This window comes from Armigeres subalbatus, chromosome 2 (assembly GCF_024139115.2).
Source record: "Armigeres subalbatus isolate Guangzhou_Male chromosome 2, GZ_Asu_2, whole genome shotgun sequence".
NCBI lineage: Eukaryota > Metazoa > Arthropoda > Insecta > Diptera > Culicidae > Armigeres > Armigeres subalbatus.
In genome coordinates, this window is record NC_085140.1 from 1,815,455 (window position 1) to 1,828,806 (window position 13,352).

The following is a 13,352-nucleotide window of genomic DNA, read 5'->3' on the forward strand; positions in this document are numbered from 1 at the left end:
TGTATATATCACAAAGAACAATGGCTCCGTGAAGTGTTATACACGCCTGAGCCTACCAAATAAACGAAATTGGAAAAAAATCACTTTTCATGTAACAGATCGAGAACACTGCACCAAAAATTGGAGGTATCATTTTAGGCAACAACGATGGGTTCTGTTGCGATCAGATCAATTTTCGTTTGAAACATAATTGATGAGCTTTCGAATGCATATTAAGGTAAGTGAAATAAAGTACAGAATTGATGTAAGCAATGAAATAGTGGTTCAACGTGCTTATTTCCTCTACTATTGAGTCTTTTACCCTTACTGTTTCTGAGGGGCCCTCGTTAGCCGTGTGGTAAGATGCGCGGCTACAAAACAAGACCATGCTGAGGGCGGCTGGGTTCGATTCCCGGTGCTGGTCTAGGCAATTTTCGGATTGGAAATTGTCTCGACTTCCCTGGGCATTAAAGTATCATCGTGTTAGCCTCATAATATACGAAGCAGAAATGGTTACTTGGCTTAGAAACCTTGCAATTAATAACTGTGGAAGTGCTTAATGAACACCAAGGAAGTAAGGCCAAGGAAGAAGAAGAAGTTTATGTTTTTCGATTGACAAAAAAAAAGTTCCCCACCTCCCTGAGTATATAGTGTTATTAGCACTCTCGTGTTGTGGCTATCAAACAAGGATTAAAATGTTCTGTTAGACTGTTCTCCTGACATCACGTTTTAGAATACAGACTGAAATGAACTACTTGCAAACGAGCTTACATTATAAGATCGTCCGAAATCTGTATACTACTTATGCACAATTTCTAACGTTGAGTGTTTTGGATGAGTGAACACTACCGTATAAGCTCATGCGCGAAATTATGTGTATCGATGACCAATTTTATCATGGCGAGATAAGTAGACAAGCATCATCGTTATCAATACAATGTTTTAAGTGGCCATTGTACGACACCATCGAAGCTTATCATTTCTCTTCAACGATTAGTTGTCATTTTAGTCTACGGAATTTAGGTGTTCAAACAGTATCGTTTAGTACAAGATTCCATTTCTCATTACATTTAGTTTCATAAAACAAATTGAATTGGATTCTCCATTAGAATAAAATAAATACAAAGTGATCATGATCAATAACAAGGATGCAGTTGATCCGAAAAATGATAAAAACGAAATAGAACAAAACCAAGAGGCAGATGCGGATTATTATGCTCTGAAGAAATGGGAGCTAGGGTTTCTAAGAGTATGTATAACTGATATTATGTAAAAAAAGATTCAAAGTATTGATACAATTATTTTAATAGCGAGAATGCGTTAATCTAGGGTTGGAGGTATTCTATAACAAGTATATGGCAAGAGTTCAACGGAGTTATTTATCCATATTTGTAGTTCTTCAAACTTTTATTAGCATAGCTCATGTGGTAGTGATAGTCACAGGAGAACAAGTAAGTGATACATATCAGATTATAGAAAATAAAATAAAAATATTCTTGTTTCAGCATCCAACCGCTGCTATACACCCTGATTTAATTTGTTACACTTTTGGAAGTTTGATAGTCTGGGTGTCATTGTTTGCAGCTTTTAAAGAAAGACTGATAAAAGCACACCCCTGGGTGCCATACGTTACTTCTTGCGCAGCAATTTTTACACTCATAGTAGCCGGTATGAAAATCAATAAAAAAAATGTGTTCATAAATTATATTTGTTTAATATTGATACATTAACTTTTCAGATATTATGATACCACTTTATCATGCAGCTGTTACCTTCATGAATCCTCCATTGCGACCATCGTATGCCAATCATATAATATTCGCAATTTACATCTTCCTACCACTTAGTGAAAATTATCATGTAATCATACTGGGCGGTGCTACTACCGTATGCTATTTGATAATAATGGCACTAATTTCTTATCGTTTGGAATCTGACATGATCATTAAAGTGACAACTGAACTGATTTATTTTCTATGCCTCAATTTGTTTGGCTTATATTTTCGATTGATAAATGAGATAGCTATCAGGCGAACATTCTTGGATAGAAGGGAATTAGTTGAAGGGAACCTTCTTTTGAAATTCGCAAGAAATCAAGAGGTAACATATTAAAGAATTTATGCATTATGATTTATCAAAAAGGATAACAAAAGGAATTTTCAGAAAGAATTACTGTTAAGTATATTACCGGAACATACCGCTGAGCTTATGGAGAAAGACATACGAGTGATGATTGAAAAAATGCGCAACGGTCATCATAACAACATCAACCCACAAAAGTAGGCGATATTCTATATTAAGTATGTGAATGATTGATATTCCCGGCAAAGGTCTTGACAATCGAAATTTCTTGACAATCGAAAATTAAATGAAAAGCTACGGTGTAGCAATATCAATTTGAAATTTGTTGAAACTGTCGTTTTAAGATGCCTGCCGAGAATATCCGTCGATCCCGTATTAATTTTAATTTTTTATGTTATTCCAGCTTCTTCAGAACCGGTACACAATGGCGATCTATCAAGTAATTATTTCATGTTATACTTAACAACAGTAAACTTGTAGTCTTTGATGTCTGTTCCATTCTAAATAACATGCTCATTAGACTGGTCCAGGAAACAAAAAGTTGTCGAATTCTACGGATTGTGCCTTTGGGTGCGAAAATCAATCTCTGAAAATTTCAGCTCAATCGCTTGTTGCATGAGCTGGCGCATTTGATTTAAAGTTTGCTCAAAGGTTTCAGCCAAAATACATATGAAAATATAACTCCGTCACTCTTATGTTATGTTTAGGAAATTGGTTCAGTATGCTCGATAGAGCTCAGAATTGGTACAAAGATCAATTCCACAGAATACTATACTGCCCATGATCGCATATTTGTAACACTCGCATTTTTGTGAATTTTGTAGAAATCCTGTGAATCGTTCAGAAAGCTCAATTTACTGCATCTAATCCCACAACAGTAAAACAGGCTTTACTATATTGCTTATCCGTGGTAAGCTAAAAATGATTAAGTTTGTGGGGGTGATTGACAAACGTTTTACAAAATCAACCAAAATGCAAATGTTACAAATATGCGATCATGGTCAGTATACGACTATTAAATAAACTTTGATGTAGTTTGCGGCTGATTTATTGGAAGTTGGGTTGTGCTATTTAGAATTTATTGATTGTTATGAAAAACGTGGGCATGTAGAATTGGACAACTCTTTTTTTCCCATACACGGCTGGGTCAGTCTAATGCTCCTATATAAGTAGCTTTTCTTACTGTCAAAAATTCACAATGAAAAGATTCAAAATATTTTGCGCTCTGGATCTTTATTCTAGGGAATAATTCGGATGGGTACATCAACCCAGGAACAGAAATCCTAGATTCACTGTCCACTGTCCACTGTTGTAATTACAAAAACCTTTTAGCGTAATTAATTGTTCAAATATTTCAGCAAGCTCTACGTACAAAAACACACAAATGTTACAATCCTCTACGCAGACGTGGTCAACTACACGTACATTACCACACAGTTACCGGTCAAATCTTTGGTGGACGTCCTCCATGAGCTTTTTGTTAAATTCGACGAGGCTGCAAAAGAGTTTAATGTGTTGAGAATCAAATTTTTAGGTGACTGTTACTACTGTGTTTCCGGAGTTCCTATTAAGAACAAATATCATGCGAAAAGTTGTGTCGATTTGGGATTACGAATGATTAAAGATATCCGTGATGTACGGATGTCAAGAGATCTCAATATAGACATGCGGATAGGTATCCATTCGGGAAGCATAATATCAGGTGTAATCGGAGCATGTAAATGGCAATATGATATCTGGTCCAAGGATGTCATAATAGCAAATAAGCTGGAATCTACTGGAGAAGCTGGGTAATTAACGGTGCAAACATGAATCATTTCCTATTCTGTTTTCAGAGTATAGGCCAGTTAAAATACACTACACGCAAAAATGAAAGTATGCTCTTTTCGGGAGAAGTATGCTCTTTTGCGGGAGAATGGGACTACCCACAAAAGGAGTAAAATTTGATGCATAAAAAGCATAAGTTTTACACATTTTTCCTGTTTTTATGCATAAAAGTAAATCATTTGTGAATAGAAGAAAGTCATAATTGTGCATAATATTTATTCCTTTTTATGTGTAGTCCCATTCTCCCACGAAAGAGCGTATGTACTTTGAATTCATAATTGATTACTTTATAGTGAAAAGAGCATACTTTAAAGTCTTTTGAGTGTTAACTTTTTTAGCAGTGTATGGTTAACAAAGTCTTGCTTAGCAGAGACGATCAGTATATTGATCCCCGGGCTTCGTTTTTGAAGTGAACATAAAGCCTTTTCGTACACTACATATGCGAGAAAGACAGTAGAAAATTGCACATTGAGAAGGGTATCAAATTATAGTCAAATTTGCATGACTTGTTCAACTAATTATCTAAGGACTATCATTCAGCCCAAACAAAAAGCGTTTTTGATGTTTCGTTTCACTTTCACTAAGCCTAATGCTCGGAAATAAAAGTAAATATATTAAATTCAATGCACTACAATTTAGCTATTTAAATGTTTAAACTTGTATGAAACACAGTCGTTTCGGCTACTATTTGCTGAATGACGCTAATCGCAGGTCGGGAACATCTAAATAAGTAGTATAATATTCACTATTTTACTTAACTGTAGTTAGCCGGATATAACTGATTAATAATTACAAATAAATAAATCATCGCCGTAGCTAAATTGAATTCCATTTTGTTTCAGGAAAGTCCACGTTACAATGCAAACACTTGAACTGTTGGATGGGGAATACATTTATGAAGACGGTACAGAAAAGGCTAAAGTAGATCCAGTGTTGATGAAACACAATATTCAGACCTTCCTCATAGTTCCACAGTTTAGTGATGATAGTAATGTAAGTATGGATAATAAAGAGGAAAAATCTTTCAAAATATAGAACAGATCAATCAGGTTGCTGAAATGGACATTATGTAGGAGAGAATAATGCATAATGCACCCCTGGGGCAAAATTCACTCACTCATAAAATCACACATATAATCTGTTGTAGGACATTTATGAACGAATATTACCATTACAATTCGTAATTAGTTATCCATTACCGAGCTCCATTGGAAAAAGTGAGCAAAATCCCTGCAAATTCACTCAAATTTACGATTTTTTCTCCAGACCCGTAAGATTGAAGTTCAATCCATTAAGAAAAAACAAACTACCATGCGTTCACCATTATTTTACATGCAATAGGGTCATTTTGCACCACCATTCGGGCGTTTTGCCCCAGGCCTTTTTCTAAAACATTTTTTAAATGCGTTAGAAAGTCATGAAAACCTGATTAATTTGAATAGGAGATCAATGTACGAGATTTTCAGCCATAGGCTGGCTCGTCTCGTAAATTACAATAATTACAATTTTCGAATAAATGGGTTACAATTTGAAGGGGAATAATCTAGCAGGGCAAAACATTGACCAAATGGTTCACGAATAGTTGCCTTTAAACATGATAGTCAACACGGAACGAAAAGTGTTACAATAAATATGGAAAATCAGCCAATCTTTCTCGTGCGCACTCTTGCCCGCGAAATGCGCAGACTCACCCCAGACACGGGTCAAGTGTGCGCATTTGATTTTATGCATAAAACTCTCTTATTCTCAAATTCAAATAGAAAATATCAAAAATGAAGCAAGAAATTTTGAGGACAATATCATAGGATACATACTTGTTAATAACTTTCAAAACATTCATATCAAAAGTTATTCTAAGACAAAAGTTAGGTGCGCAAACTTGCCTCGCTTTAATCTACATGTTTTTCAAATCACACATAAAATTCAGAAAAAAAATCTCTTACATCAACCAATACCGCTTCATAACAAGCAGAATAAATAGTGATGAACCTAATTTTAAAATTAAAAAATCACTTAAATAAAGAAAAAAAAAGCAGAATAAACGATGTAAATGATATTTTGTTTCAGAAATACTAACTAAAAGTTTTCATGATCTAAACCCAAATTGACTCAGCCAATCGGACCTTATATCAAGCTGCTGCTGAATGCTCCACCAGGCGTTTGCAGTTTAACGAGAAAATAGGATATCTTTTTGGATATCTGCAGATGTTGACTATCATATATACTAATTGTCGATAGAGATGAGAATATTTTAAATGTTGAATAAATAGGGTTACTGCTCCTGGACTTCATCTCATAGCTCCGATATTGGTCCCACGATAAACAAAGCAATGAAAAGGTATTTGGTTTGTTTATTATTTTTGTGATTTTTTTCAGCGGTGAGCACGCATGTTAGCAAAAAGAAGCGACGAAATTGGTGCCGTATTCCTTTGTTTCGCGATGAGACGATTGTTCAGATTGATATGTTCAGTGAGATGGAAAATGGAACAGTTCCCCTACATCATAATTCATTACAGAAAAAATATCTTGTGAAAAATATATCGACTTCATATACATTCTGAGCCATTCCTTTCTGTAATTTAACGTGATTTACATTTCGGTGCATGATGTTTTTCATCTATGCTGATCATAAAAAATGGCGTATGCGTCTTGAAACACACGATGCTTTGAAATGCTAGGCAATAAGTGAGAATTCACGTGTGAAACCAGTAGTATGAACGTATACACTATTTTCAGTGTACCAAAATATGTTTTTTGGTCATAAAAAAATGTATGTATAGTATATGCAAAACAATGCAAAAATTAGCCGACCTTGACAGAGAATTTGCTCAATAGTGATTTTTTTAACGTTCTCTCAGTTTATATTATACGACAATATATAGAAAAACGCAGCCTGCTTTCTTAAAACACAGTTTTTGCAATTACAGTTCGTCTTTGAGTGATAAAACGGCCTACTTTTCCATACCAACGAAATGGGTAATGAACATTATGCAACTCAAATGGGTTGCATAATATTCATTATAACACTCATTTGGGTGCTATAATGAAAAACCAACATCAGAACAGTAGTTACATGACTACATTTTCCGAATTATCTTCGGTAAGTGCTCAAATAGTGTATTCCATGCGCCCCGTAATAAATTAAATAGTTTGGTGAACACGACAACAAAAATTTTCCAAGGTCAAGTACATCTATCGCTTCACGGCTTATCGAACTATGCAATGTGGAACGGTAACATGGAATCTGATTGTTCTCCGCAGCAACATAATTTATTGGCAAGAATGATCATGTGGAGTAAATTAGACTGTACAATTTTGGTACAGATTTATCAAATTAAAATCCATTTTCGTCATTGCAAAAAAATAGCGTGTGCAACTCGTGCTGAAAAAATAATCTTTTTGCAACTTGTTGCACAAACTACTATTTTGTAACTAACAATCCTTTGCGTTTGACCTTCTTGAATATCAAACTCGAACAAAATCGACACGAAAACGCGCGCTATAAATGAATAGCTACATACTATGCAATGCTACACTGATCCTGCAGTCAATTCAATTGGTTTTGAATTGACTTCAGGATTAGTGTATTTTTGTAATACCAAAGGTTAACTTGGACATGGTATAGCTGTCTATCAATTGTATGCATTTATTCTGTTTTTTTTATGTAATGTACCTAAATATCTTACGCCGGGACCCGGTCAGTAAAGCAATTCAAATTGTTTCTTCGCAAAAAAAAATTGAGCTTATTTATTGGAATGTCTTCACCTGTTATAAGATGTTTTAGTACTATTCCATTCAATACCACCAATATATTTGAGATTTATAAACACTCACCTCTTCTCGTTTGATAATCACCTAATTCAGAAATGACCACTTCAAAACCTCGTAAATCTGTAAAAGGAAAAGAGAAAAAAATAAAATGGATGAAGAATAAATTAGAGCATTGAAATGATTTAAAAAAAACTGCGTTCTACTCTTTCAGTACTATGGGCTATCGGAATCTGCTACGAGTAGTCGATTGTCAGTTGGCGTCAAAAGGAAAACGATTCAAATCAAGGTAATAACAATGAACTAATATGTTTATGCTCTATACTAAATTTAATTTCTCTACCTTGAAGAAAGAACGAAGTCAAGTAACACGGAACTTTATGCAAAATTCTATGGAGCAATTCCGCGAAATTATGAAGCAAACAAATGTTGAAATGGCAAAGGAGTTGGATGGAATGCCAATAGGAAAATTCCAGTTAGTGGATCGATTTAACAGGATTTTATATCGAAATTTAAAGCAAAAATTTATTTACAGATTCAATAAAATCTTTTCTACGAGACGAGATACACTTCAGCAGCAAACATCATCAACACCATATTACTCCAATGGAAGCACTAATAATGAAAATATCAACGATAGTCGTTTGGATAATTTATCAACATTTTTCATGTGCTTTGAGAATAAACGCTGGGAATGGTTATTTATGAAAGAGCCAGATTTGATGCTCAAGTATAGCGTACTCATGAGCTTTATAGTTTTTGTATGCATTTTTCTCATACAAGTCCTCGACAAAGCGTAGGTATAGGGTTCAAACAAGAATTATATTGTATAAAACAATGCACAATTTTATCTACAGATCTGGATTTTACTTTTGGATGGTAATGGTGGCCTCTGGAATTATACTATTTTGTTTTATACCAATAACATGGTTTCGAAAGATATGGGACATATATACACCATACTCATCCGAGGATTTATTACGAATTCGGAAACCAAGGAACATTTTCTTACGCAAACTTTATGATTTTTCTAATAGTGTCATGAGCAGCTTCTCTTTCAGAACAATTATTTATCTTGTAACAATCGCAATTTTGGTAACATGCTCGTTAGCGTACTTGGTAATACATATTGGAAAAATGCAAAAAAAAAAAGAATCATAAAAACTATATTTTTCAGATCGAGTGCAATTATGAAATTATGGACATGCGTAAAGAATTTTGTACCAATTCATGGGTATAAAATTTCTCGATAGATGTGTTGATAGTCTTTTTAAACTCTTTTCTTTTTCAGTCTGTTAGTCAGTGTCTAACACTTGCAATTGGAATGGCATTTATGTTTTTAAGAATTCATTATATATTGAAAGCAGTATGTGGATTAACCATTCTACTTTTCTACTCGTGGGCAATTTTCGATGAGCTGCATTATATTTATGAAAATAGCGCTAGCATGAATCCCGGAATGAATCCCAAAGTTGCGCATTTGTTGCTAGTGGTATTTACAGTGATCGTATTTCAATGGATTGATCGCCAATCAGAATACATCGCTAGGGTCGATTATAAGTAAAAACACAATTTTCATTCATTGCAAACGAATAGTTTTGATATCTGTAATGTGTTTCTAGCTGGAAAAGGCAACTTCTCAAACAACAGGAAGAAGCGGAAGTCACGAAACAAACCAATAAAATCTTAGTGGAAAACATTCTTCCTACACATGTGGGTGAGTTAAATCGCAAAATATAGTATTTGAAAAATCCATTTATTAAATGATCACTTTCAGCTGAAATTTACATAAATCGCCAATTGAAAAATGAATTCTACAATGAGGACTACAAAAATGTAGCAGTAATGTTTGCAACAATCACAAATATGGATATAAATACGGATATATCGGTAGAAAACGAAAAAAGTGTGTTAAAAGTACTGAACGAGATTATATGTGACTTCGATGAAAAACTACAATATTTTGATGGATATCTTAAAGTAGAAAAAATTAAAGTTGCCGGATGGACATACATGGCAGCATGCGGGTTGGATCCTGGTCGATGTGATTCGTCATCTTCGCTTGGGCCTTATCGTTCCGTGTCAGGAATCACGAGAACTTCATTGATGACAAATGGTCGAAGGAGCCTGAACCCCAGAACATCAGATATATCGCCACAACTGCCCAGTAGAAATAATTCTAGTACAAGACATACTAACAATGTGACTATTGTGATGACAGAATTTGCTTTAGAATTAATGAAAGTTTTGCGCGATTTCAGCATAGAAAATTTCAAACAGACAAATCCTGGCTTACTAAGAATAGGCATCTCCAATGGAAAAGTAATGGCAGGAGTAGTAGGCTCTAGCAAACCTTTATACGATATATGGGGTAATGCCGTAAACATGGCATCAAGAATGGATTCTACAGGCATTCCGGGAAGAATTCAAGTAACTAAGGAGAGTGCTGAAATATTACAAAGCTATGGATATCTTTGTGAATACCGAGGACAAATATTTGTGAAAGGAAGAGGAAAAATTCCAACTTATTTTGTAAATATAAACGACAACTTTGAACTTGTTAAATCCGCGCCAACTGACGATGCTTCAACGAAACTTTAAATCTTGAAAAACATTTAGTCATCCCTAGATACACAAACTTGTATGTGTATAGGAAATGCAATGGTGGCGATGTGCTGATACTACCTTCTTGTTCCAGCCCTCTTCCTTTTGACAAGCGCTGTATAATCCACACGTCACAAGGACCGGCAATCAAGCTACATACAATAAGTGATATTTTCGTTAAAGAACGCCAAAAATGTCTAAGCGAAGTGTAGCAAAAAAAGATGATCGCGAGAAAATTAACGTCCGAGAAAGGCTCACCGATAATGTGTTAGATTTGAGTTTAATGAATATTTCGATAATTCCCGTGAACGATATTGTAAGTTTTCCTTTTATTCCACAACAAACATATAGTTGATTTATGTTCTTACAGAAACCTCTGAAGCGTGCCACTGTTTTAGATTTATCAAGCAACGTTATATTTGCAATAAATGTAGGTATATAATAAGTTATAAATATTGAAAATATATTATTTCAAATATATTTGTAGAGTGATTTTACAACACTTGTACAGTTAACAAAGTTGGACTTGAGCAATAACAAAATCCGGCAAATCTCCGATGACTTCGGAAATCTTATCAATCTGCGGCATTTAGATCTGTATAACAATCACATCGAACGCCTTCCGCTGAGCTTCGGTCGTCTTAAGAAACTCAAGTATTTAGATCTAAAAAATAATCGGCTCAATCCCGTGTTTTCAAAGATAATAGGCACTTGTACCGACCAAAAGGATTGCATGGAAGCAGCAAAAAAAGCTGTTGCATTTATGGTGGATATAGAGCAACAGGTAACAAGCCACTTTTTTATATCTATATAGCGACACTTAATGGGTTATTGTCCTTTAGGTGCTGGAAGAACGCCGTAAAGAGAAAGAAGCGAAGGAGCATGAAGTACAGCAAGAGCAAGATAAGGGACTCAAGGAATCTAAGCAGACTGATAAGCCTAATACGGAAAAGAAAAAGAAAAATAAAAACAAGAAATCCAAGATTGAGAATACACAACTAGCGGAAGTTCAAAAAGACAAAACGGCGTTGAATAAAACGAACAGTCATACAGTTAAACAGAAAACAGTAGCTGATAAGAAAACAGGCAATAGAGTGATCCGTTATGTTCTAATCCTGGGAGCTATCGCCGCAATTTTATTATTAGTCAATTATTTTCTGTTTTCTGACTTGTTAAACGAAATTTTTGGACAGAACTATTCTAATTTGATGGAAGAATACATTAAGTAAATTGATCTAAGCATATACAAAAACAACACAAACAAATAAACATTATAGTGAATTTATAATCACATCCATTATCTTTTCTATTGCATCACATTTTCCTTCTTCTTCTTCTTCATCTTTTCCTATGACATTAAATCTCCCCCTGGGAGAGTTCTGCCTCGCAGGTAAGTGTCCATAAGGCATTTCTTCAATTATCCGACAGGTTTCTAAGCCATATGTTACCTTTTTTGCATTCCTATATAATGAGGCTAACACGATGAATCTGTTATACCCAGGAAGTCGAGACAATTTCCAACCCAAAAATTTCCTAGACCGACCGGGAATCGGAACCAGCCTGCCTCAGCATGGTTTTGCTTTGTAGCCGCGCATCATTACCGCAAGGAGGGTCACAATTGTCTGAACATTGATTATTTGTTACTAGCATTCCACAACTGGGACATTGAGGCTCCGCAAATACTGTTAAAAGCCTTTTTATAGATTTTAACCTAGGATACAAAACTAGTACAAAACTAGTTGACCCGGGAGACATTGTCCTGCGTAGTAGGGGAAAATGCGCGTTGTGAACTGCCCATGCGAAATGTTCATACAAATCTTAATTTTGGTTTTCACGATTTACTATACTCTACTGGTGATTTTTTCATGAGGACATATCATATAAACCTGTCGGAAACTATAACGAACATATATGCTGAATCCTTTTAACACGGCAGATCACTTTTACGTAGTGTGTAACGGTGTAAAAGTTACCAAACAGAGCCCTAGCTTAATCCATTTTTCTAGCTAGGACAATAAGTTGTGGTAATAAAGGATTCATCGTCCTTAATCCTCGCTACCAACATTAGTCTCAGAAATTAAACATAATTAATGTTACCCTGCAGATAACTTCGAACTTCGTTTAAGGCTAAACTGTATACAGCGGCAGCAACTTTTATATCAATTTGTTAAAAAAAACCTCGGAGCCCATTATCCTGGTAGTAGAAAGTCCGTTCCACAGAGTCCAAAGCTGCAGTCGTAAATCATAGTAAATCAAGAACGTCCGCAAATAATCTCCCAATTCAGCTTAACGCTCTATTTGAAGATGGTATACCCAACACTTTCCATACACGCCTTCAGCATTACCTTCTCCTCCTAAATCTGGATTATTATCCAGTTCATCGCTCAGCAAAGGACTGTAGCAATTTTGAGCTTATTGACATTTGCAAAGTTTTGAAAATGAAAGTCAATTTATGAATCGATAATTCACTGAGCCTTGATTGATTCGTAAAAATTGGTTTATTTTGAGGATATGGCTCCCATATTTATGTTATCGAAAATAAAGAAATAAAAATTAAACGGACTCAATGGTTTCTCATTTTTGTGATTCATTTACACAAATGAACAAAAAAAAATTGTTTTGGGAAAGACGAATAGATATATTCAATGAAAACGGAAAATAAAACTTCTTCAATATTATTTGAATAATATGACATAGGGGAACAGACGGCTTTGGCAGGTTTTGTTGTATTATTGGCAGGGGGGTTTTTGTCGACCGAATTTTATGAAATTTGGCCACAATATTCTTTGATATGCAAAGAATGTTTAGGCCAAATTTGAGCAAAATCAGTCATAAAAAACCCCTGACAATAATAGAACAAAACCTGCCAAAGCCGTCATTCCCCCTATTTTATCCGCCATTCTATTAACATGTGTTTATATTTTTTATTTTTTGTACACCAGATGAACGGAAACGCTGTATGATCACTTTCATATATTTTTTCAGAGCGGCTGCGATGGGCTGAATTTCTACATAAGTAGTGATAGATGTATAAAATTTGATGAAGTTCCTACTCACAGAGATATCTTCTAACAAAATTACAACATTAAAAA

General features: G+C 34.8%; 3 protein-coding genes across 4 annotated transcripts in view; 2 read left to right on the forward strand and 1 right to left on the reverse strand.

Moving 5' to 3' along the window:
• Positions 1–712: 712 nt before the first annotated feature.
• Positions 713–10,492, forward strand: LOC134217421 (adenylyl cyclase X E). 2 transcript variants are annotated; one of them, XM_062696180.1, is made up of 17 exons: positions 719–1,228; positions 1,290–1,430; positions 1,485–1,647; positions 1,718–2,079; positions 2,143–2,258; positions 2,465–2,500; positions 3,420–3,851; positions 4,731–4,881; positions 7,871–7,945; positions 8,007–8,131; positions 8,192–8,452; positions 8,514–8,775; positions 8,834–8,890; positions 8,948–9,216; positions 9,279–9,373; positions 9,434–10,297; positions 10,355–10,492. In XM_062696180.1, the coding sequence occupies exons 1-16, from the start codon at positions 1,112–1,114 to the stop codon at positions 10,255–10,257; spliced, it is 3,486 nt and encodes a 1,161-aa protein (XP_062552164.1). In that variant the 5' UTR covers positions 719–1,111; the 3' UTR covers positions 10,258–10,297; positions 10,355–10,492. The 2 variants fall into 2 exon arrangements, with proteins under 2 accessions (XP_062552165.1, XP_062552164.1); XM_062696181.1 differs by lacking the exons at positions 8,834–8,890; positions 8,948–9,216; positions 9,279–9,373; positions 9,434–10,297; positions 10,355–10,492 and having other exon boundaries at positions 713–1,228; positions 8,192–8,456; positions 8,514–8,630.
• The window catches only part of LOC134217426 (uncharacterized), a 99,538-nt gene continuing 89,604 nt past the window's right edge, over positions 3,419–13,352 (reverse strand). The window contains exons 4-5 of the transcript XR_009981036.1: positions 7,723–7,779; positions 3,419–3,556 (exon numbers count right to left, since the gene is read on the reverse strand). The gene's annotated coding sequence lies outside the window, so the exon portion shown is untranslated. The remainder of the gene's footprint in view (positions 3,557–7,722; positions 7,780–13,352) is intronic.
• LOC134217430 (leucine-rich repeat-containing protein 59) lies at positions 10,339–11,548 on the forward strand. The gene is made up of 4 exons (XM_062696195.1): positions 10,339–10,576; positions 10,631–10,690; positions 10,748–11,044; positions 11,103–11,548. The coding sequence occupies exons 1-4, from the start codon at positions 10,454–10,456 to the stop codon at positions 11,487–11,489; spliced, it is 867 nt and encodes a 288-aa protein (XP_062552179.1). The 5' UTR covers positions 10,339–10,453; the 3' UTR covers positions 11,490–11,548.

Coding starts and splice junctions, on each gene's coding strand:
- LOC134217430 (XM_062696195.1), top strand. CDS start 10,454: ATGTCTAAGCGAAGTGTAGCAAAAAAAGATGATCGCGAGAAAATTAAC. Junction 10,691..10,747: donor ACGTTATATTTGCAATAAAT/GTAGGTATATAA, acceptor ATATATTTGTAG/AGTGATTTTACAACACTTGT. Junction 11,045..11,102: donor TGGTGGATATAGAGCAACAG/GTAACAAGCCAC, acceptor ATTGTCCTTTAG/GTGCTGGAAGAACGCCGTAA.
- LOC134217421 (XM_062696180.1), top strand. CDS start 1,112: ATGATCAATAACAAGGATGCAGTTGATCCGAAAAATGATAAAAACGAA. Junction 8,453..8,513: donor ATACAAGTCCTCGACAAAGC/GTAGGTATAGGG, acceptor TTTTATCTACAG/ATCTGGATTTTACTTTTGGA. Junction 9,217..9,278: donor ATCGCTAGGGTCGATTATAA/GTAAAAACACAA, acceptor ATGTGTTTCTAG/CTGGAAAAGGCAACTTCTCA.